The sequence below is a fragment of the Lipophrys pholis genome (genome assembly GCF_963383615.2).
Source record: "Lipophrys pholis genome assembly, chromosome: 22".
Taxonomy (NCBI): Eukaryota; Metazoa; Chordata; class Actinopteri; order Blenniiformes; family Blenniidae; genus Lipophrys; species Lipophrys pholis.
Genome location: NC_137644.1, coordinates 17,623,599 through 17,649,498, shown reverse-complemented (window position 1 = coordinate 17,649,498; position 25,900 = coordinate 17,623,599). Strand labels below are relative to the sequence as shown.

The 25,900-nt window shown below is 41.6% G+C and overlaps 1 protein-coding gene across 1 annotated transcript in view; it reads left to right on the top strand.

Moving 5' to 3' along the window:
• The window catches only part of LOC308126939 (protein O-mannosyl-transferase TMTC2-like), a gene marked incomplete at its 5' end in the record, with an annotated part of 60,539 nt that overhangs the window by 8,467 nt on the left and 26,172 nt on the right, over window positions 1-25,900 (top strand). The window contains one exon of the mRNA XM_080491644.1: window positions 20,065-20,680. Coding sequence (XP_080347770.1) covers window positions 20,065-20,680 — 616 coding nt within the window. The remainder of the gene's footprint in view (window positions 1-20,064; window positions 20,681-25,900) is intronic.

The following is a 25,900-nucleotide window of genomic DNA, read 5'->3' as shown; positions in this document are numbered from 1 at the left end:
TAAAAGCTGGCATCTATTTTCACTCTTAAAACTACAAGGTGGACTTCTAAAGGACGTTACAGCAGTTGGAGCGTAATACAAAACCAAGCCCAAGCGGGGGATTGCACGATTACCCTTCCTACCTTTTGTAATCAATAGCCATTTAGTATCGTCTTTCAGTGACTACAAGGTTTTTTTTCTGTGTGTCCCTGCACAGCTGTGGGAATCAAACATGTGTTTTTCTTGCTACACTTTGTGTGTCAAATTTCACGACACACCATCAATTCTGGATGTTAAAACTGACTCTAAAGTGACATGAATCAGCAAGTTCCTCCAAAACGGAACAGGATATCAATGGATGTTGATGTGTTTTTGTTTCTAATGGTCACTGACATTTCCATCGTTTTCCCAGCGATAGTGAAACCTTCGATAATGTAAATAATCAGGTTGCTGAATCAGGTATTTTTCCTCTGTCTGCGGTTGGTAGGATCTGCGATACGTCTGTTTTGTTTTTAGTTAGAAGGTCGAGATGGAAAAGGAAACATCTGACATGTGTTGCACTGCTCTTAGCAGCTAAACACTGTAAGGAATATGAGTTTTTGCGTTTTCTGGGAAAATTTAGATGGGAAAATTATTAATACACATGCTTCATGCATGTGCATTCGGAGCCGGTGTGTATTTTCTCTTTGTTTCTGGTTTCCATGTAAAGCTAAGAGGATTGAGATTCATTCAGGCCCCGTTTACACTTCGTCTTCAAGTGAAAACTGAAATCTTTTGTTGCGTTTTGGGTGTCTGTATACATGACAACGGTGCTCGGAGCCACTAAAAACACATTGTTCTGAAAATGCTCCGTGTAAATGGTAAATAACACTGCCACTTCTAATGTGAGACCTCCTTCCATATAGTACACCACAAGACAAACATTTTTACATTTTCACTTCCAGAAAAATATACTAGTTTGAGTATCTCACATTTAAGGCCGTCTTATTAAAGCTAATAGTATGACTCACAATCACTTTGACACATCAGCACATTGAATTTAGTACTGTATATGTTTTTGTAGTGGCTCGATGTCTGAAAAGATCACCTGATGGAAGATTTTTAAAACTTTTTGTAAAGAGCGTAATGTTGGCAAAGTGAATTGCTGAGAGCCAATAATAGTTTGGACATCTTTGGCTTAGAACAAACAAAACAAAAAAATATATATAATGTTCTCTTTGATTGAAAGTTCTGGCAGGAAAGTCTCCAACACAACCAAGGTATTGTACAAAATGTAGTTCTCCCAATGTGCATCATATTCTGACTTGCCTGTTGGATGTTTTCAACTTTGCTTGCAAACAAAATATGCCCATCATAAAGTTTTAGGTGAAGTTGACAAGCCGCCTCCTGTTATCATCACCTAAAGCAATAACGTTTACCCCCCCAGGGCCCCGGCATTGAGCCGAGCTGCAAGAAAATCCTCCTGAACAGAGTGAGGAAACAAATGTTTTTATGGTGCCAAACATTTCATTTCAAAAAATGCATCGAATCCACGGAGGCAACACTTGTTATGCCCCGCAAGCTGGAACAAAACTTCAATTCATCTCAGCATACAGAGACTGCCTTAATTATTATTCCAAGTGCCAAGCGCTTCACAAAACCAATACAGATCCATTAGGTGGGCAACCTTGGCACTGAACCCGAGCTGTGCACTGCACACACTCTTTCAATCGTTATGCATGGCTACTTCAGCTCGCCTTTGTAAAATAGACTAATATGCATACGGATTTCTGGGTCAGAAAAGGGCCGCCTGCAGAGCTCCCAGTGTGTGTGTGTGTGTGTGTGTGTGTGTGAGGGAAATCAGTTTGTGATTCGCACTTCATAAAAACCTGCGAAGTTGAGAATGAGAGAGTCGAGACCAGCTACATTTACTCACAATGCATCGAGGGAGATGTGGTCACTTTAAAGCAGTTGGTATTTTTTTTGTCACAAGTTTCGTCATAGCACAACATAAAAAAGAATGTTTTAAATCACATTCAGTGGATTTATGGAAACGTTAAAAGGTCTCTAGCAGAGGCAACATACAGTCTTGTTTCATTTCAATAGGGCTGGGCCAATAGAACATAAGCTATAGATACCAACATCAAAGTGTTTCCTCATTTGTAACTGAAAAATACAAGTACATCCTGAAAAGGATCACACTTTAGGGCCGTGTGAGTTTAGGTAAATGCTGTATACGATAATGTTGCAGGCTATCATACACATATAAGTGTTTTTCTTTTGTGACTGTGATGTGTTTTTTTCGTCTTCTTTTTTATGGTTGTTTTTAATCACGTGCATTTCAGAAGCGAAGCAGTTGGTTGACTTTGTCCTTTTCAGTTGTTTTTGATTGTTTTTTGAGATTGAATTGAAAAACTTGTATGGAATAAAATCAATGAAACCTTTTAAATTAGTTGATTGTACAACTGTTGTGATTAATTATGCTGTTTTTTATTAATGCAAAGCATTAATGCACTCAGCACGGACACATTTATCTTTCTTTTGTCACTCTTCTGTGATGTGTAGATTGCACATACTGATATTGTGATATCGATAAATTTGAAATATTTTGTGAAACCCTGCATTTAATGCACTTTTCACAAAACATGACAGTTAAGTGTGATCTGAGTCAGTTTTTCTGAACAGGTTTGCAAAAGCCTGTCACTTCTCAGGCACAGAAGTCCTGCAGCTTTTAGTAATACAGTACATGTTTTTACAGCTTCACCCTCAAGTTATGGTTTTGATGCTGATACTGGTTCACGGGTTTTGCGGCTTTCAATTCTGGGTTTCAGACTTGCATTATGGCTTCTACTCTTATTGAAAACAGTGGGAACAGCAGGTACTTTCACAAAGAAAACAAGCATTTGATCAGTTCTATATTACTTTTACATTTTGCAAACTCATCCAGCGAGTTGAATTTTGCCCAGAGGCCAAATGTTTGACACGACTGGACTGTAGCTTGCTCATATTGGTTCCCTTGATTTACTTCGCAAAGGGAAATAGCCTTTCTCCTTTTCCTGTTTCCTCCCGATAAGTGCCTAAAAGTGGAAAACCACCACAGATGATAGAGATAGAGGAAATGTGGAAGCATCAGCTCAGATTTGTTGTTTCGTGGCTCTCCCACCGCTGTACAATGGAGATCTATTTGGAGGAGCAATGACACACGCTGTGTTATGAAAAGAGAGGATAGGATTATTGTGGATAGTCTAAAATAGAAGAATATGCCATTGTGCTTAAAATTGTTGCCGTATACAAAAATAGAAAAAGAGCATGGACTCAATCTAAGCTGGAGCGAGTTGGTAAGAACATTGCAATTTCCTGTTTTGCCATATAGCCACAGTTTTGTGTTTTGTGGTCTGACATTTCCTTCTTCGTCGAAACACCAAGTCACTCAGGTTTGGATCGGTTTGACTATCCATTACTCTGTGTTTGAAACAACAAAGCACATCATCCTTCAAGTTAACTATCCTCCTTAATTACCCAGTCAGGGTCAGGATACATTTACGCCAATTTCCCCATTTTGAAGCAGTGCCCTCTTAAGCACTGTTCAATAGTCTGCTCACCCGTTTCACGGAGACAGATTGAGCTCCTTATTTCAGTGGGATCTGTGGCTTTCCTTTCAGCGAGCTGAAAATGAGGTGAACTGCTGTTTAACATAGCAGCTCTGACTCTAAGAAGCTCTCACAATCTGCCTTTGATAATAGTTGTTTTCCTCTCTTCTTTTTTAGATAAACCAGCCACCGTATTTATCCATCTTCCGAATGTCATTTTGATATTCATAGATCAGCCGCTGGAGCAAAAGCCTGTGTAGTTGTAGTGCTTTCATGATGAGCGCTGACAACACTGTAATTTATTTTTGATACACATTCGAGGAAAGCAACCAACACCACACAGTTTTATCTCCTTTACAGTTCACCCATTCAATATATTACTTTCATGTCTTCATCTGGTGGACTGTACTACTGAAGGTTACTGAATTATGCATGTTTCTGCCTTGGATAAAAACACGGCTGGTTCGACTGAGCTCCGCAGTGTGTAAGGCTATTCATTTTCACTTTGAAATGAACACACAGCAGGGAACTTAGACTGTCAATACAATGATTGGTTGCCCCATACCCAAAAGAAATCCATCATCCAAAGCTCTGAGTTATTTTTTATTTTTTAATGTTTATCTGATCAAATTAAACATTCCAGCTATGTCGTCCTGCTGCAGGTTTGTGTCTCTGCTGGGTTGACATGGTGTGCGTTCTGATTGGAGGTCACCACAGAGTGTGGCGGTGCCGTCTCATTCACCACACCGGGCGAATTACCACAGCAGACATTTCCCCCACGGTTTGCTCATTACCGTGATAACACATCCAGTCAATCCATTACTGAGGTGGCTGACAATGCCAATTTAATCTACACTCCGTGGCCTGACTGATTTTTTTTCTTTCTGCTATGACCACCAGCATCTGCTAACATGTAGTCCTATCTAGCAGGCGAAATAGACCTCGTGACAACCCCCGTCGGAGACAGGAAAGATGTTTGTTCGCGGAGCAAAATGAATAGTTCTGCTCATTATGCTTGGTATTCGTTTCATGTTGTCTGTTTCATGATCACATAAGTTCAGAGAATTCAAAGTTAATTGAGGAATTTCAGAAAATGTGATACAATGCTGAAATGATGCAGATATACTGTTACTATAACGATACGATACCATTATGACACCACTTCGATATCGATACAATAACGACGCTATACCACAGATCTGCTTAATCCCAATAAGTTTTTACTCTTCTATTATAATTTTTCTTACTTTGCCTTTTATGTGAAGCACTTTGGCTTCAGCCACAGGTGTTTTAAAGTGCTATATAAATAAAGTTGACTTGACAACAAGCTGCGTCACATTTCCCTTCAAAACAAATTCTCATATCAGTTCCTTTCATATGTGGAACAGAATAAACACAATACTATGAAATTTACACACCTAACGCAGCTTCGCAGAATGCTTGACTACTACAGGTTAATCTGAGATAGTCACCGAAGAATCATTGATTTCCCGGAGTGTCTGCTGGATACCTGACAAAGAGTCTGGACCAAAACAGGTTTGGTACGTTATCTCCAATAATACAACAGGTGAACTTATTTTATCATCTATTTTATTCATCTATCTTTTAGATGAGGAAACCAGTGAGGAGTGTTCAGTTTCTTTCCATCGTCACATTTGTCTCTTTTCTGTTTATAGAGGGAATGATGAAAAGTCCAAGTTGCATATAATCACAGCGAAGCAAAGTCCTCCGAGCAAATGTCATCGCGCTGTACCATGACATCATGTCTGCTTGTTCCCCCGGTCCATCTCAGACGGCAATATGCCACTTTTATGATGTTATACAATGCATTTTATGGTTTTATAATGGACTTTCCTGCAGCATTTCAACAAGGCTGTATATTAGAGAATTCCTGCTGAAAGCTGGAAAAACTTGGATTGTATTTAACCTCCTGCAGGGAAGTGTTTGTGACATATCTTTAATAAACAGGATTTTGTTGGTTTCGTAATTCGTTGATCATTTGCGCTTGTCGTAGCTTGTAATGCTAACGGTTTCCAGTGCTGAAATAAAATGTGACTCAAGTAAAAGTACTTTTAAAACTACTTTAGTCAGGTTTAGCTTTGTCCAAAGTTGAGGGTCAAATGGATGGGGTTTGCACCTTTGGGATGACTTCATTGGTTCCAATGTTAAAAGTTGAGTTCAGGCAAATGGCTTCGTTGTACCAGCCATGTTCAACAGATCACAGATCAGAATTTGAAAAGATCTTAGATAATTAGCACAGATCCTTGAAAGGAAGACAGATTTGGTTTGGGTTGGCCCCCTTGGTACCCCTCTTTAGCTGCCGTTTCTCTCCGGCTAATGCTGGAATGTGACAACTGGTCACGGCAGAAGAAAGGAGGCCCTATTCTGGATTGGATACAGTGCTGTACGCTCGGTTAGTGCGGCTCACTTGGCCATTACAAACGCTGCAAGTGGATCTGACTGCGGAAAGCTGTCAAAACAGAAAGAAGCCTCACTGCTCCCGAGTGTGACACTACAGGCTGTTTTCTGTACAGCCCGCAGCCATTCTTTACATACAATGTATGCACACAGATCCTCTTCATTCTCAAAAGTAGCTGCATTTTTTAATTTGTCATCGGATTACAAACCAATTCGGGTGAAGTATTAAAGTGATTTTTTATTTTTTTTTTCTAAATCAGAGACAGAAAGCTTTTGAGCAGAAACAGAATGCTGCTTTGTTTCTCCAGCTGCTCCCTTGGCAGCGCTGCAGCACTCAGATCCTCCACTGGCTGCATGATTTGTCATCGGCAATTAAACTCGTCCTCATTATAATCCCCGCGGCAGATTAAAAGTGATCTGGTCTCTGTAAAGTTACTGAACAGAAGTTTGTTTCTCGAACGGAACAAACCTGCACCACGAAATATAGACTTCTCGTATCCACGTGTGATTATCCTTCGACAAAAATAGCTCCCAACTCTTCTTACTTTACCGCAGAGCAAGTACCAGTTGTCACTTCATTACTTCAAGTTCAATTGTTTTCATGGTCTGACACACTGATTTTTGTAGCAGACTGAATAAAAAGGAACTTTTTTCCAAACCCAGTTGGACATTGCCAAGGTCTGCCATGCTGTTGATTCCAGTGAATATAAAGTGGGCCTGCAACCCTCTGGACAGAGTGTGTTTTTGATGCTTTGTGTCCACACCTGGTCCTCTGCATGTGTGTGAGTGTGAGTGTGCGTGTGAAATCTGAACATATGTGCATGCAAATTATACAGCTGGACTGAGGTGAAAAGTGAGCCGAGAACATTGGCAGCCACTTTCGGAGCCATGACTCTTCATGACCCACCAACATCCATCTATTCCCCATGGAGAGAAATCAATGCCAGACACTGTATTTGTCCCCGGTGGGAGAGTACCCCATTTTCATTCAAGTGTGGGAGGTGGGGGTCTAGCGAGGGGGGACTGGGTGTACATAATGATGAGTTTAGGTGGCTCAAGGTGGACGTTTTTTAATAGGTCACTGTGCCAACCGCCAGCATCTGTGTGGAACTAGGCCAGTGGGATTGATTGTGGAAGGTAAAATGCATTAAACAGGTGAGGGAAAAAAACGGAAAGGAAAATCCTCCTGGAGCTTAAAAATAAAAAGTGTTGGATAGTGGTGAAATATCTGTACCACTCCAGCTAAAATAATAACCACAGCAGAGTTTTTGGATGGAGAAATAACTGCTCATTATAAATGGTATTTAAAAAAAACCAAAAAACGCTATGGTCCTATAGGTTTTTGCAGGATAATGTCCACACACACACACACACACACACGTGCAAGGTAATCTACTAAGAAGGCACTCAGAGGATAGTGTCTGACACACGCAATCGATTTGGGGCGTTCATCTTCATAAATATGCAATAGTGTCCGTGTGCTCCAGAGCGTGGGAAATACTGGGAGGAGTTTATGATTAATGTATAACCTGCAATGCGAATTTCCACATGTGTAAATGTTGTTTCTGATTGTGTCTGCTTTTAAATACATTGGAAAATGAAATGCACATTGGTTCAGCAATTAGCAAAGAAGCTAGGTATTTTCTCAGATGGCTCCCCACAGCTTTTATATACGTAGTTAAAAGATATTGAAAAATAGTTTTATAGTTGAGCTTTGACTGATCATCTTTTTAGATTTATTTGCAATAACACTCGCATGTCTGACAACTTCTTCCACCAAGGCATCAAACTCGCTGGTATCACCTTTCATCTTGTGCATGTGGAGACTCCAGTCAATTATTCTGCTGCCAAAGCAAACAAATAAAAAATGGAACTAACAAAATCTAGATATGAAACGTTGCCATGTAAAGAAGGCTTCATTCTGCATTTCGCCACAGTCTTTTCTCCTGGTATAGATATTGGAATGATTGCTCAGGGTAATGTAATATCAAATTACTGATTTGAGAAGTTAGTGGAATTTGTGGTCAACGTCAGAAATGATTTACCTGTAGAAGTGGGCCCATCCATCTTCATACCGAGTGTCACAGGGGAGCTGGTCACAGCTGTGGTTTTATTACAGGACGGGACCAATCCGTAACAGACCCAACGCATCGTATAATAGTGATTTAGTATAAATATACAATCATTTTAATCGAACTATAGCCACTCTTTAGGTTGTTTTTGCATAGTACAGCTTGATGGTAAAAATAGAAAGCATGTATTCAGACACAAGTGAAAGAGTGTAATGCTGCAGAAATTCCTGGAGAAGCAACAATGCTCTATAAGCGGCAGCGAGCTGAGACAGAAAAACATCTGTCTGGCATTGTAAATTATATCTGCAGCCTGTACACAGCTTTGATTTATGCATTGTTTGGTTAACTCAGAGAACAGTATTCCGTCCATTTTTAATCAAGCATCACATTTATCACTGTGGATGCAGGCAGCTCGGGGAGGCCACTCTAATTACCCATTCACCGTCAGGCGCTGTAATTAACTGTCGAGCTCCAGCTAGATGGAGAATTGAGGACTGATTGGCTGCTCATTTGTTTTCTCGTAACGTACTGGAGGTTGGTGGGTTCTGGCTGGAACCTGCGGGTGGGATGGATGGATGGCCGGAGGGTGTTGGAGTTGGCCACAGTTTCACTGATAAGCGCTGGCTGTGTGGGAAAGGCAACGATTTCTGGGAGACCTGTAAAACTCTCAGCGGTGCTCCTGGACGTTGGCTCATTTTAATGTGTTGGGCATTGCAAATGCCGCCGGGCAGTACGATACTGTCGGCATGTGCTGTTTTTATTAGGTGAGACTTCTCAAGAACCTATAAATTGCAAATTAAGGGTCCCTTGCTTGATGTATAAGGGATAAACACAGCAGTATGCAGCCATGGTTTTCCATAAGAGATCTTGGTGGTCTTCGGAGTGTTCGAGAAAGTGTGAAAGTGCAATTTGCTGATGAATTGAACTGTAACACTCCCTGGATCTTGGTCTCCGATGTTTTCCCAGCATGGCTGTTTTATTCTATTTGCTATAAATACACTGCTCAGCATCGTGTGCTTCAACAATATCAAAACTGTACCCAGGAATCTTTTGAATCCACAATTCTTTGGTTTTGTTTTACAAGTGTGAGCTTTTACCCTTTCAAATCCCAACCCAGTCTTTCGCTCTCTGCATCTACTATATTTTTCCTCCTGGGGAAGCGTAAAGCATTAGTTTTATTAGCAATTGATTTCCCATAGCCTTCCTTCTGGTGAGGACGAAGATTCATCACAGGCTTTTATTGACACCATCACTCAGGGAACACTGCCGACGGCCTGGCCTCCTTTTAACACAGGTGCCAGCGGTGGCATTGTTGTCAGATCACCTCGATTTTGTGGGGCCAGCTAATGGAAAGTGATCAATCAGTCGTGTAGATGGAGATAAAGGCCCAGTAATCAATTTGATGAGAGTTCTCAGTGATTACGTTCATAATTTTTTTTAATCATGAGGGTATTGAACATGTCTTTTCTCGAGGGGAATTCAACGAAACGTCGTCGGTTACTCGATCAAATAAAATGCTAAGTGATCTATTCAGCATTTCTACACACATCACTGGATTTATTTAGCTTTTGTTGCTGTAGAATTCTCAAAAGATGTGGAAAAAGTGCGAGTTTCTGCCCATTTTTCCATGGTCGCATCAATTATTAATCCGGGTAGTTCTTCAGATATCGAACAGTTGTACTCAGGAAGCCCTGTAGGCCTCAGTAATGACTAGAATTTTGACACAAAGCTCTTTACTTTTTGACATTTCCTGATAGTTATTTACTAGATACAAGTTCCGGTTATGAGACGTATAAAACTCCCATCAGCAGTTAAAAAGAGTGAAAGAGTTAAAATAATTATTGCTAATGATTAAAAACAAGTATAACTGCAGACATAATGATGTTATATTTATCATATTTATGCTTTTGTACACTACAAACAAATGAAATGTAATTTGTTTTTAACAGGGAAAAGTGCGTTTTGTCACAATTAGATTGCAGATATTGTGCGATGTGATGAAAAACAGGAGCAAAAGAAAGAACACTGTTACGTGTACTGTATTGACTGAAGTGCTTCTGAATCATATTGTTTGCAATACTAATTGTAATAGTAATTGTATATAATGCTGCCTAATGGCACACGCAACCCTAGTTTATACTGTATTTCTCAACTTTTAAACTGATCGTTCCAGCCAGCGCTCTGCTCTCACTCAGTGCTTCTCAAATTAATTGAAACCGAGTTTTTGCGGCATGGAGACTGCTTAAATTTAATGATGTTTGATATTCACACAGGCATTTGATTAATGCGTCAGTCCATATACATTTAAAGTCGGCACACATTTACGTCCCCTGCACTGAGCCGACCCTGACCCTTTTGGATTTACTTGTTCAGCTAATCAGGAAACCAGCCTCACAGGCGACATGAAAGCTGCCCGGACACAAGAGAGACGGCCAACTTCCTGATGTTTAGCTCACACTGTTTCTGCCTCTTTGAAGCCCCGAGCCCCCGGAAAAAATCTGCTCGCCCGAACAGGCCGGCCTGGAGGGCCAGAGGATGTAGAGGAGACTTTATCTTAATCAGCTACGAGCTGACCTGTTGGGCCTGACGGTGATGAAACTACAACAGACGGACACAAATGATGAGGAGCAACGATCCACAAGTGGCCTCCTTTGATTGTGGCAATTAAATCAATAGTCACTGGTAAAACTTTACTGGCTTGAGGCCAAAGGTAGAATGTGTGTAAGGAATAACATTTTTTGTCAACTCGTTTTTTAAGCTGTAATGTATTTTTTTCATGGAAAGTATTGCAAAGGAAACGCTGTGTTGTGCAACAATGATAAGAAACAGAAGACGTGAAGAGGCAATGCAAAGTCTGAGCTTTTCAGATTTTTTTGGCTGTCTTTTCTTTATACAGAGAATCTATATGCTCATGTATTCACTTTTTGAAATACTTATTTTCACCATGAGCAGTTTTTTTGTGTTTGGTTTAGATCAGCTCTACTCCTACTACTACTCCTTCCAACCACATGTTTAAAATATGTTATCAATCCAGCTTTTATTTCTTGCTGGAGCCAATCACAGCGAACAATGGTAAAGTAAACCCTGGACAGGTCGCCACTCGCCAGTCCATCAAGCGACAACCACATACATTATGACAATGATTATATTTTGGGCTGCAGCTACATTGCATTTGTTTGTATTTTTAGGTACAAATACAAATTGGGAAGAAAAGTACATATTTAGGACTTAAATTGTCTTTGCATACAAATGTGAACATGTTGCATGTGAATTTATGTGCAAGTATTTGTGCAGAAATATTAGAAATGGCACATAATTAAAATTAACACTCATTTCAGTTCCTTACATTTCTATTTTTATAAAAATTCTGAATAGACCGAGGAGATACTGTGTGCATTTGGATATTTTACAATGAGATGGAAAGGAAGCTACCTTTCTAAGGAAACAATATTCTTGTAAACACTCAGATAACAAGCATTTCCCCTCTGTAAATATACATTCAGTGCACGGATTCTGTTGCACAGATACAATAATTGTAAACACCATTTTGTTATGGAAGCTGTTGTTTCACATTTGCATGTAGAGCTAAAAAATAAAAAAAAGATGATTTCACTGGTTTGTTCTTTTTTTTCCATCTTGCTTGGGAAAACTGCTGGAAGCTCTGAGAAAGGCTATTTTTAATCAATTAAACCAGCGGACGGAGCAGGAGAGGGAAACAGAGTATAGTACCTTGAATACAAAGTAGGCTTCATCCTGTGTCAGAGATTTACTTACAGTACAGTAATACATAAAAAAGGATGAAAATCTTGCCAATTTTTCTCTCTCTGCTTTCTATGTCATCATTGCCCAGCTATGTGGAACGCCGTCCAGCGGCACTTTATCACTGTTAACACATTTCAAACGATGGAAAGAAACAAATAATTGCATGTGAGCTGGGCACGGAATCTGTCAAAATGTCATCTTGCACATCAGGCAAAGGAAGAGCTTCTGCAGAGCTAAGCATAAATCCTTCCCAACCAGACCCAGGGCAGAATGACAGAGTTTTATGAATGCTATCTGAACATTTCTGCATTTTTTTTCCCTGTTCTCCTCCCATATTCGGGCCACTTTGGCGTGGGACAGAGTGTGGGAAAGTAGCAGTGCCACTTCTGCTTGGGGTATTGTTCTGCCAGTGGAGGCGGTGACGTGCGGTGTTTGAACACACCCTTAATGTTCACTTCCTGACCTTTCGGCCAACCGATTAACAAACTAAACAGATATAAATGGTTGATTAAAAGAGGAACTGAATATCTGAATCATATCTCTGTCTGCTAAACAATCACTTAGTGAAAAGAACAGACATGAATTACCTAGGAAATTTGAGTTCATTCAAAAAGAAAGGATAATGATGTGAACATGAGCTCATGAAATAAGAGCTGTGGTTTCTTCCTCCCCCTCGTTACAACTCGTACTTTCATCATCATCGCCATCTCCTTATTGCCTGTCATCACGCTGCGGTTGCATGGAGGGGGGGACAACAGCGGCTGATAATCAGCCAGTGAACGAATCATTTAGGCCCAGCCAGCAAGCATAATGGCTTTCCGCATGATTGTTCAACCCAGCAGTGTGATGGATGGGTAGGTACCCTTGGATTAAAGTGAGAGCGGACCAGATCACCGTCTCCATGCGGTCGCTGGTCTCATGTGGTGAAGTTCAACAAGCTCCCTCTGGAGTGATCACTGAGGTGAAAATTAGAGGATTTTTTACTCTCAACCAGCTTTTGCTTTGAACAAAGCCCTGAGCGCCAATATCCTGCCAATCGTCACACCACGTGGGATTAGGACAGTATATTTCATAGATTATCCATATTGCACATGTAGAATGGCATGGGAGTTGCACAAAACACAATAATCAGCTTTACATCTTGACCTGTGACCCCTGTACGTATCTTACGAACTCTTTTCTTCTCTGTGATCACTTTCTAATCCTGTTAGCATTGGATTAACATGGAGGCGATGCGGACACCCACCCACACGGACACTTTCTCTCGGTTTGATGCAGTGGTCTTTAACTTGCTGCACGTGTGCCTGAATATAAATGAAGATGAAATCAATAACTGGTGGCCAGCGTCTTCAGATGCAAATCATATTGAGGACTCAGACGAAATAGTCCAAATATATATATATATATATATATATATATATATATATATTTAAACTTCATCAAAAACATCAATAGAACCACATCAGTCATTCAGAATAGATAAGCAAATATTACCCAAGTACTGCATTTCGTCACTTGCCCAATAAAGTGTGAACTTTTTTTTTCTCCAATAAACTTTCTTCTGTGATGAGGATTTGTTTCTCAGGATGGAGATTTCCCCCTCTCGTCGCGTTTTAATCATCTTTGTTCCTGATGCCTGTGCACAAAGCCAGCAGCATCAGTGCTGTGTTTACTTCAGTGGTGCGCCAGCCCAAGATTAGCGTTGTGTGAATAGGCCTGTCTGCTGCTGCTCTCTGTCTGCGAGTTTAATTAGCACTCAGTTTCCTCAGCAAGGAGAGGGAAATTTAATAGATTTTGGCCAGACAAGGGGATTTTAAAGAGCCCGGGACTGTAAGAGACTACCAGATCAGATTCGGTTCCTCGGGCAGATAGTTAAGATGGAAAGAGGAAAAGAGCTGGGAGACAGAAATAAGATGGATGGAGGTGGTGTAAGGGAAGAAAAAAAAAAGTGGACGAAGTGCATTGAAAAGCAGAAATAAAGATAAAGGAATTGATGGTGATGGAGATGCGGGTGGATGACAGATTTAATAGAAGCAAGTGAATGGAACGTGTGAGGGAAATGGACCAAGAGATGATGATATCCATGAAATAAAGTCTTGGCCAACCAGGTCAGCATCCATTAACAGCACAGTTTTATGATGATGGGGTGATCTATCTTATCACTTAGGTCAGGGGGCAGGAAAAGGGAGTCTGCCACAAAAAGCTATAATCCACTCTGTGTTGGCAGTTCATACTGGAGATCTGTGTTATTGTCAAACAAACACAATCTGCAAGCAGACAGGCTGTAAATAAGCAAAAACAAATAAAATTAAAGTTAAGCGTATGTATTGAGGGATGAATGGTGAACATAGAGCCGGAAACAATATAATAAATAAAGGAGGTAGTTCAGGCACTAATGAATATGTCATGGAGCTCAGACTTTGGACGGTCACCAGTTGGGAAGGTCCCATTTCCCAGTTTACAGTGTTCCCACGGCAATAACAAACAGGCCACACGGCTCCCTCCTGCAGTGCTGCTTTATAGCTGCTGTTAGGGTCCAGAAAAGAAACACAAGCTTATTATCACATACACTTACTAAGTTGGAGCTGAAGTAGACTTCTGGACATACGAATTTATCTTCGTGTTACATTTCTGCACATTTGCTATACAGCCGCCACTTTGTCCTCAGCTGGTAGCTGTTGCTTTATAGTTCCGGATGACAGTTCCACTGAAGTGGCAGGAGCTTTTATTTCATGCTTGTGAGAATGAGCAAAACTAAGATCAAAGCAACTTATTTGTGCACATTTTTATGTGGAAAATGTAGTGTCTGTGTCAGAGACTCAACATTGTTGTATTTTTTAGATACTTAAAAAAAAGAAATTAAATTCTGAAGAGTAGCGGCCACTTTTTTTGGGTGTTTTATCACGTGTTCTCTGCACAACAACAAAAGAAAAACACTCAAGATGAAATTGGACTGCAAATGTCACCCCTGCTATTGATCGTTCAACTAATCACGCTTGTTGTATCTTGCCACCCTTATCTCACGCTTATCGTACATTATGCATTTTTTGGTATCATTGATTGACGTAAGCAATCAAACAAATATGATAATTACAGAGCTGGCAACACCATGGCAGAGCGAGTACATTTTTTTAAATTTTCATTAAAACTGCTGCCATGTTGAGTAATGCAGAGAATTAATTTGTTATTGCCCTGCATGCAGTTTAAGCATCTCAAAACAAATCTGCTGCTTCGCTTCTTTTCTTATAATTTTACACGGAATATCTTTGCATTTCAAAAACCTAATTTGCACATAATTTTTTTTGTGTAACTAAATTATTAATCAACAGTGTTGTCAGTCTACCTATTATACTTTTTACTCCTAAGACTAACGTGCATAATGCTCCTCAAACAGGCGGCATATGTCTTTGAAGCGCTTGAAAAAGCAAATCACTGGTGGTGAGCTCACTGCTCGGGAGGCGGCGGAGGGGCTCATTTGCATATTGAAAAGACACATACCCAAACACTGAAAGACAGCCAATTTTCTCTCTTCTAAGAGCAGTGGACAGGTGAAAGAACACCTCATCCCATCGGGAGGGGGAGAAGAAAAAAAAAAAATTTCTACACCCACTAATTTCTCTTTTCAGAGTCGATGGGAATCCCACAAATGTATTTTTATACCTCCCCCCACCAAAAAAAGAAAGAATATTGAAAAGACCAAACCCATGCTGTACTTCAGGGATAGTGAAAGGAGTGCCCCACAGCCTCGCCGCGCTGCCTGCCCCACATTACGGCGGTTGAATACAAAAGACCTTCTTCTGTAAGAGCAATCACTACAGGAGGCCACTCTATCTGCACCGCTGCAGCGACGGGCCCCAATGAAGCCGTCAGCGCCGGCTCTGCGGCTGCACACCCACGCCTGTGCGCACACACACACACACACACACACACACACACACACACTCGCCAAACACAAAGACCCGCACGTTGCATGTATCCATCTATTCCTTCGGCGTTTGCAGGCGCATGCACAAACCAATTCCCAAAGCCTCATCGCTAATGCATTCTTTTCATCCTTCAGCGCTGGGCAGGAACGGGGAGGGAGATGAGTGGTTGGCGCTGATTTGAATATTTAAATTATTTATCACCACTGTGTGCTGAGACCAGAGACACGCTGAGGGACAGGAGGGAGCCGGGCCAGGGTGAATCGGGGCTCGGGTTTGGATTTGATACTGTGCTAACTAAATGCCTGAGGGGATGGGAGGGTGTGAAACATGACCGCTTACACATTTAGGATACAATAATCAGTTTTGTTTGAATAATGACTGGAAATCTTGGACATTCGGGTACTTTTTGAGTCTATGGGAAACTGTTTTGCCTTTGCTTAGGTTCATTTTGAATAAACCTTTCAGTGCTGGCAGTCATTAAATTCCAGTGTTTATTGTTTCTGTATACTGACTCATTCTGCCCTTTGCATCAATCACCACTGTAGTGGGACTGTTAACATTTCATCAATAACACCTTACTGTGGACCAACAGTAACACAAGGGAAAAAAAGAGGAAGAGGGTTTGTAAACCCAATGATGTAATGCACTGGGTCCTTAGAAATATCAAAATGGGCGAGTTTGCTTTGCTGCAGCTGGGAGCCTGAGAAAGCCACACTTGCCTTTCCCTGATAGAACAATCATGGGAAATGGAGGAATTTACTACAGCTCAGCCGATGACAGGGCCGTGGGCTCATAGGAAAAAAAACACTTCAATTAATTCAGCGAGTAGTTATCACTTTGACGCCGGATCTGCCAGTTAATGCTTGCTTTTCTGTCTTTTGAGTAGTTTTTTTTTTTGGGTTTACTGTCAATCTTCGTCTTTTATCTTGTCAGCTCTCACAGGCTGGCAAGCTTGATCTCCTTCTCTCTCCTGTCCTCCGTTTACACGCTCAGCTCTTAGTTACAGTCTCCAGACAAAGGAAGTCCCTGGCTGGCCCCCTTTTTGTTGCCCCCCCCCCCCTCCTCAGCAAACAGCGCGGCACTGCTAAATGATAATCAAAGCCTGAGCGAGAGGAGCTTGACAGAGTCGGCGTGAAGAAAAATTCCTGGAAACACAAAATTGGTGCTTTTCGTGGCCCATGCTTCATGCTCATATGCAAATAAAATACGTGACCTGGTTTTGAAGAAGAATGAGTTGTGTTGTTTTCGGAGGATAAGACGGGCTGTTATGACTCTTCCTCATTGTCTTTCCCTCATCTGCTTTGAACCGGCTCGTAAGCAAAGGGATTAGCAGAGTCGATGCTTTCGATTCCCACACTGATATTAATTAAACACAATTTCTCCTCAGATGATTTCCCCCTACGGTGTGTTGCTGATTTTGTATAGATATGAATTTTCAAGCCTCACTTTATTAGGGGTGTCAAACATAAGGCCTGTAGGCCTAAACTGGCCCGCCAAAACACCAAGAAAATAATAAAATTGTCAAACATTGATTTTTGAAATAATTTCTTAAGAGTAGTATCATTAAGATTTTTGTTTGACATTTCACTGTATTTGGTACCAAAAGGTATCATTAAAATTTGCTTTATGTAGTACATTCCGGTAGTAATTTGGTGAAAATAGACATTTTCATCATGTATACTCTGCACCACAACAAAGAAAAACTTTAAAGTTTTAAATTTAAAGGTTAATATGGCCCAGTTTTATCAATCCGTCCCACTCAAGATGAAATTTGGCTTTATGTGGCCACCGAACTAAAATATGTTTGACAGCCCTGCTCCAGAGCATATTAAGCTTTTCCTGTTCGGGAATGGTGGATAAAATATCCAAGTTTTTGACATGAAATCAAAAACTATTAGTGTTTAGGGAAGCTGATAAGTGCATACTAATCAAAAGTAAACAACAAAAACCCATGAGGTAGAAAATAAGACAGGAAACAGAGGAAATCAAACAGAGGCTGAACAGATGAGCAAACAGATCTCTTAACTGGGGGCATTGAACAGACGAGGAACAACAGACAAACAGACGTGAGGACAGGGTGAAGCTTAAATACTCCAAAGCGGAGGGAAAATGATGCACAGCTGGTACAATCAGGGGCGGAGCCAATCAGGATGAGGGTAGAGATCAGGACCACACACATACACACACACACATGCATACACACACAGACACAGACACACACACACACACACACACACACGGGAATGAGTTGCAAACAACAGACAGGTGTGAGGGGAGATGATGAACAGAGGAACAATCAGGACTTAACGTGAAATGAGGAGCCAGGAGGGAAAACAGGGACAAACAAATCATGACAATTAACACCAGCTGGACTGAGCTGTCTTTTCCTTTTTTTTTTTTTTTTCAAATCCCCACCTGCAGTGTTTCAGAAATGAAGCAATTTGTTTAGTTTGTTGGTTTTGGTTGCGTGTCCTCCTTTTATGTTTTTGTGCTTCTGAATTCTGGCCTGTTGTATGAAATAATGTTGAAGTAATGAAGTGAAATCAGGCAGTGGGGATCCATCTGATTGGAATATGTCGACAGAGTTCATGTCTAATTCATCACGGTTCAGTCAGTCTCTAGCGACGTATATGACAATGATGATACATTTGTGATGCGTTGTGCAGCCCTAGTTTTTCTCTGTCAGACTATTTTGCATAGTGTCTACTGTTGCATCGAGTATCTCCATCTTCTATATGTAGAAGATATATATATATATATATATATGTATACTGTCCCTCCTCAGCAAATGTCCGAACCAATTATCTTGAAACTGTTCAACTGGAGCTGTCCTTTTTGACATTTTAATCATGTCCATTCGGGCCGCCGTTAGAAAATGTCATGCCTGCCATCTCCATCCTAATCAAGCCTCCTGAGCCAGTGCCATACTCTTATGGTAGACCCTGGATATATGAACTCATGGACAGTCACTACCTTTACCCCTTACTTCTCCTCATCTGACCAGCACACGCCTCCAACTTGATGTGGTTCTTTTCCAGCTGTTCTATGCACTTCCAATGATCACAGTGTCAAACATCATGGTCCACGGAGCCTCCTGCCTCACCTGTCATGCTGTCCATCAAGATTACAAACAATAATGGACTGAGAATGCAGTAGATGGTGGAATGGAATCATCAAAGAGCTCATTCCGATTTTTTTATTCTCTAAAAAAATGAAGTTGATCTCAGCAACACGGCTCTTCAGAGCAATCTTGAAGAACTTCAGCATGACACAAGACACAAATTGATTTGTCTGGCAACATTACAGACTGTTGAGTGTAGTTTACTCAGTCCATTATCTGAACTCATTCCAGTAGACAGTGTTCCTTTTTCCAGAAACGTCATCCAGTTTGACATTTTTTTCAAGAAATCCTCCAACTCGTTGATTGAGCCATTAACAATGAAGCCAGCTGAACCCCCGAAAGGAACCATGCCTGTGCTGTGTTTCCTCCGTTTGACTACTTTTCTTTGTTTCCTGCTTTCTCCCTGGCACCTACGTCCTACAGGCTGTCTGATATTTTTATTATCAGCTGCATTCACTGTGTAATATCTAAAGATGCTTCATCTCTGATCAAATTCACTTTCCAAAAGGGAAAAAAAAAAAAAGGGTTTTGGGGGTACTCTCCCACTCAGCTCTGAGATGTTGGAGCGGTTAGGCCATTCATCACTCTTAATCCCTGCAGTGAGCCTCATTTGTCGCAGCCTGTGAACGTACACGAATGCTGCTCGTGTCCCCTGTAATGATCTGCTAATTATCAGGATCCACAGCAACCTTGGGGCTGTGAAACCACCTGTGTGTGCAGGTACCAGTGACATATGCACACGCTGTGCATGTGAGAGAATAACAGAGCTCATGTGTATTCAATCAAATACTCTGTGGTCTTTTTTTTTTTTTTTTATTGCATTTGGCATCGTCATTGCATTTGTCTATTAAATCTCACTGATGAGTGGATCATGAGCAAGATGGAAAACGTATTTCATATGAAACTGTGCTGTTGGCTGACTTTTCTTTTTTTCTTTTTAACTCATACCAGAAATTAAGTGAAGCAATTAAATAAAGTCTCTATTCATGAACATATGTTGAAATATTTTAAAATGAATTGTATATACCTCAAAACTGTCTGTAATTATGTGAATGAGAAAAAAATATTCGCCATGGTGTTAATAATCATAAAATACACATTATATAAAAACACCCAGTAGAAAAAGTGAATGAAAAACATATTGAAATTAGTTGATATCAGACAATAAACACATTATGAATGTCTTTATGTTAAACTAAGTCTCTTTACTCTTTCAGCCGAGCCATCAGGACCAACCAGGACCTTCTCCCTGAGACTCCGTGGACAAACATCCTGTACGACGACTTCTGGGGAACCCTCCTCACTCACAGTGGCAGCCACAAATCCTTCCGTCCGCTCTGCACCCTCTCCTTCCGCCTCAACTACACCCTCCACGGCCTGCGCCCGTGGAGCTACCACCTGCTGAACGTGCTGCTGCACGGCCTGGTCACAGCGCTCGTCACAGCCTTCAGTCGCCCGCTGCTGGGCACGGGGCCGTGGAGCCTTTTGGCGGGCCTTCTGTTCGCCTCACACCCGGTACACACCGAGGCGGTCGCCGGCGTGGTGGGGAGGGCAGACGTCGGCGCTGCATTGTTCTTCTTGCTCTCTCTTCTCTGCTATGCGAAACACTGTGGCCTCCGTAGGAACCCACACGGGGCCTTGCAGGGCAGGCAATGCGCCGGCGGCTCCACCGCTGGGTGCTGGGCATGGATGCTGTGCAGCTTGTGGTGCGCAGCCGCCAGTATGCTGTGGAAGGAGCAGGGGGTGACGGTGCTGGCCGTGTCTGCCGTGTACGATGTCTTTGTGTTCCAGAGACTCCGGTTCCGCCAGGCGTTTCTGCTCCTGCTGGGCAAGGTAAATGCATGCATGCCACTGGGGCCAGCCTGTGTGTATGTGTGTGTGTGTGTGTGTGTGTGTGTGTGTGTGTGTGTGTGTGTGTGTGTGTGTGTGTGTGTGTGTGTGTGTGTGTGTGTGTGTGTGTGTTCCCTGGCTCTTGTCTTGGCATCTCTGCATATCCAGTTTCCTGATCCTTCCCTCTGAGGCAAACCTCAGCTGGCCAGCTGTTAATGGTTCATGAATGGTGGATTAAGCTCTGTGTGTGTGTGTGTGTGTGTGTGTGTGTGTGTGTGTGTGTGTGTGTGTGTGTGTGTGTGTGTGTGTGTGTGTGTGTGTGTGTGTGTGTGTGTGTGTGTGTGTGTGTGTGTACTTAACATGGTTTTGCCTGTGTGTAAATTGTGTGTTTGCTTTTCATTAGGAATGTAATTAGTGGGGGAGGTTGGGTGTTTGCTTGTGCAGACTCCACAGTTGGTGCATGATAGATGAGCTTTTCTCATTTGATTGCGCTAAACAGGAAGAGAATTTATGCACCGAGGAAGTTTTCCTCTTCCTCGCAGTGTTGCAACCACCTTCAATTTGCTCCTGTAAATAGATACACAGTCATGCAAGAACATCTAAATTAAGATCTCGGCCTCATTATGTGTGCGTGTATACGTGCATTTGCGAGAACAGAGCTCCTCCAGGAAGAAAAGCTATTTTTACATTGAACTGTTTGGTCATGTGAAGACGACAAACGGTGCACGCAGAAAAACAACAACACCTCTGTTCTCAGGTATTTTATTTGATCCACCTGTTGAGCAAGCTGCAGAAGTGTTCACAGACAAACACACCATGTGCTTCCTCTGCAGGGAAGCTCCGCAGGCTTCCTGTTTCCCCTTCCAAAGTGAAGTTATTTGAGGAGGACAACCTTGACGCAGTGACTCATCTGATTATGGGAATCAGTGCCTGAATTGAAAGCCTCCTCGCACAAGCACTCTACATTTGATTAGAGAAACCGCTCCTCAGCCAACATGATGGCCCTCGTAAAATGCATAACTCGCAAAATAAAAAGTCCCCTTGGCTTTATTGTGCAAGGACGGTCCGAATGTGCACACGAGTGCACGCGGCTCTTTATATAGCAGATTCTTCTTGTGGAAACTTCTATAAATATCTCTTGCTTGTTGCAAGGTCTGCAGTGTTCTTCACAAATGTCCTGTGAAACCTTCTGTTGTGCACAAATCACCAGCACATTATGGACCTGTGCGTGAGTTATTAACACTGCCAGGCTTCAAATGAAAACACATTTTTATCTGTGATGAAGGGAAGCTTTACCGTACCGACGGGGCAGCTTCACGAGGAGTTGTTTCTGGCAGAATGATAACCCACAACTGTTAGCCCAGAGAGATCAGACAGCGAAGAAGGCAGGAGTTACTGCGCGGGTTCCTGTGCACTGTGCTTGGCAGGAGTTGCTGAAGTGTATGTGCTCTTACAGCCACTCGACCCTAGCAGACACAAAACAGCACCTGTCTTTGCAATTGTACTCAGTCACCCGGTGAATACGTAAAACTATACTTCATTTGCCAATCATGAAGCAGACAAATGAAGGCAGAAATGCAATGCAGAGACGAGAGGAAAAAGCATGACGTATTGGTACAATATAAATCCAGCTTTTAAGTTGTATCACAACATTTTTAATATCTCTGCCTTACAAGTTCCAGAGGTTTGTTTAATAATCTATTGATTTGATCCAGATATGTTAAAGCAATATGTCTCTTTGGTTACACCAGGGGTGTCACACATAAGATCCGTTTGCAAAAATCAGCCTGCAAAGAGGCTCCAATCCAGCCAAGGAAAACCATCAAGCAAATTGTAAAAAAAAAAATAATAATATATATATATAAGAAAATATAGATTTTTTTAACAGATTTCTTAAGAGTAGCGAGACAACACAACCCTGAGACCCAAGCTGAGATATCAGTGGTGCTGTTATAAAAGATAGCTACCACAAAAGCCATGCTGTCAGGGTGAGTTTGTAAAAACTTTTAAGTTTAAATTTCAAAGGTTATTAAGGCCCAATTATACCGGTCCGGCCCACTCAAGATGAAACTGGGCTGTATGTGAATCTTGAACAAAAACACGTTTGACACCCACGGTCTTCACATACATGAATAATTACATATTTTTCCTGTGGTATCTGTTCTGGAGTTTTTGGTCACTATGAAGTTTTTGTGTAGAAATATAGAATTACTGTTGTATCACAATTTCCTCTGATGCAAAATGGCGAAACGGGCTGGTTTTAACATGGCTTACAGGATTTCTTTTTCTTTTTTCTAACTCACATATTGGCACACAGTGGCTGATCCCCACTGAGTAACAGAAGTCAGAATGAGCTGCAGATGTCAACAGTCTGATTTATTTTTTGAACACATATCCCCACCATGGAGCTGACGTTACTGATATTTTATCGAGCGCGCAAGATGTCTACCTACTGAAGCAGCCTTGAAAATGAAGTAGTTGTTGCAGAAGACTAGCCAGCAATTCTTTGCATCATAATGTTCGCCATTTCTCCCGCACAGTAAAACTGAAACAAATGTAATGATGTGGCTGGTTTGGCTGCTGATAGTGTTTCAGTGTGCTCACCTTTTTTTTCTTTCAAAAAGAGCTTGTGTGGACGATATGTTTCCTTTTCAGTGTACTGGTTTCTAAGTTTCAACAGATAATATTTTTTTATTTTTTTATTTTTTTTCAAAAAAGGGAGGGAATGAAAAAAATATTTCTATGTATGCGTCTGCTTTTGCATTCAGACAAGAAGACATTTCTTTCTTTTAGAATAGGAACCAAAATTTGAACAATATTGATCGCTTCTCGTTTCGCTCCGTTGCATCGCAGTCTGTCAGATTTCATCATTCCCCATGCTTGTTGGAAGCCACTACTAAAGAAAATGACATTTTCTTTGCGTATTTATCACACGGTGGCACAGAGATACCATCAGCCATCTCCGCCTCTTTGCCCAGACACAATAGTCCTGGCCAGTGTCCGTGTGCCAGCATGAAAGGTCCCGGTGTCAATCCCCCCCCCCAGCAACTCACACCACTGTCGGCACATCTGGCTCGTTTATCACTCTGGCAGTGCCCTCCTCTCCCGCCCCGGTCACGGTTATCTTGGCAGGGAGCTCGTTACGTGCTGGGGCCAGCCGTGGGGGCAATCATTTCCTCGATTATGAGCCAGACGTCTCGTGATGCATGAGAAAACAAGAGGGAGAGGGTTATCGAAGGAGAGAACAAATTAGGGCGAGGGAAACTATGCTCTCACTTCCTTTCCTTTATCTGTTCTTGGTCTTTCTCATCCACGGTGCCCCGAAAGCACTTTTGCTTTTGCTTCTCCCGTTTCCTTTCTCCCACCAAGAAGCAATCAGTTGTAACCGAGTATGACAGGTGGAGCCAATTCAAAGATGCGCGGTGGAGAACGATGTTACCTGCTATATTTTCCATTATTATTTTTTTTTATTCTCAAATGAATTCAAATAATGGAAAAAAGAAAAAAAAACTCCCCAACATCATAACACCTGACCACTACGGCTGCAAACAATAACAAAATGCAAATTCTCTGAAGCGTAGCAGAGAGGACAGATGTGTTTGGACCAGCGTTCCATTTCTCATCCTATTAACTCTAATCAGATCGAGATGAGATTTCAGATGAGACAAGGTGGCATGGAGGGAGAGTTGGGAAGTGATAGATAGAACAAAGAAAGGTCCCATGTTTGCACCGCGGTCTATTGAGTAAACAAAATGAGCCTCATCTCCCAGGTTTATAAGAAGATAATGTCTTTGTTCTTTCCACTCCTGGTTTGTCGTTGGCAAAAACAAATATGTTTTCAAAGAGCTTCCAGGCTTTTCGTGGGATCCTGAAATAAAAAGCTCAGCTTTTTTGGATATTACAAAAGGTCAAGATGTCTCTGCTATACCTCAGTTGTTGAAAAGAGGTTTATTTAACTGGGTAGCTCGGATTTTAGGCATTTGCTTGATCGAAAGCCCCAGATGAAAAGTCTACATTTAAGGTGTGAAAACAAAGTTCTTCCACCTATTTAGATCGCATCTGGAGACAAATTAAAGATGACACATAGCAATTTAGCAGAGGACAAGTGAGGGATTTGAGGGTGTCCTCCCGAGGGTGCGGTTAAAGTGTTACGGACTCCTCCTCGTTTATCTCAATGAGTGCTGCAGACACACAGATTAAGTTTAGCGTAACCATCTGACGGCTTGATAAATGCCGTACCAATTATCCTGTAGCAGGAGCACCGGGCTGTAAAATGATGCCCTCTGTTGCAGGTTCTGCTTCGCGCTTTGTTTTTTTCATTTATCTCACATTCCTGCGGATGGCAGCAATCCAAATGTAGCTTTATACTGTTATTCAAAACTTCTAATCAACAAAGTGGCCTTATAAAACTTTAATTGCTTTAAGGGGTGACTTGTTTTGCTGACAAAATATTCCTTTTTGGTTGGCGAGTGGCACTCCAGAAATTGTCAAAACCTTTCATTGCACTTGTCTTTGTCATTCGAGCTCAAACACATTGATAGAAACGTCAGCAGAAATAGCTTTGGGTGTTGCTACAAACCTTTAAGAAAGTTGGAAACTTGGTTTCTTGTGTGCTCGTCAAATGCTTGAAATGGAATAAATGCAGCCATCTCTGAGATACATACGCAATTACAGCAGTAAGTGGTCTGTGAAAATAGCACTCGCAGCATGTGTCGGCCCACTGACATGGCAGCTGAGATTACTCCAATATTACCTGTCAGGAAAGGAGTTGTTGCAATTTTAACACGTCAAATGTAGATCACACGGAGGCAGGACCGGGCTGGTAGCGTTTATCAGATCCCTGAATTGTTCGACTTTTGGATGATCGGAATCGATAACATGAGAAAGACGGAGAAAATCCGACATAAAAGCTTAGTTTGTGTCCACGTTTTTGTGTTTGTCGTCTTGCGGCGGGTCACTGGTTGTCAGATATAGAACCTAAAGTGTCTAAACTATTCATGCTCATGCTGATTTTCATGTTAAATGGGAAAAGTATTTTGACCAGATCAGTGCTCACCTTGAGCTTTAAAAAGAAAGCAATTTCCTCAGTGGCACACATCAATGAAGATCTGCTGCGGGGAGACGGCCCTTCTGATGCCGTCATCTCCTATATTTAGCTATTTATTGAGGACGTTTGTGTCTGTGCTATGTTTAGACTTCATTGGAGTTTTAGTGAGTGTGAAC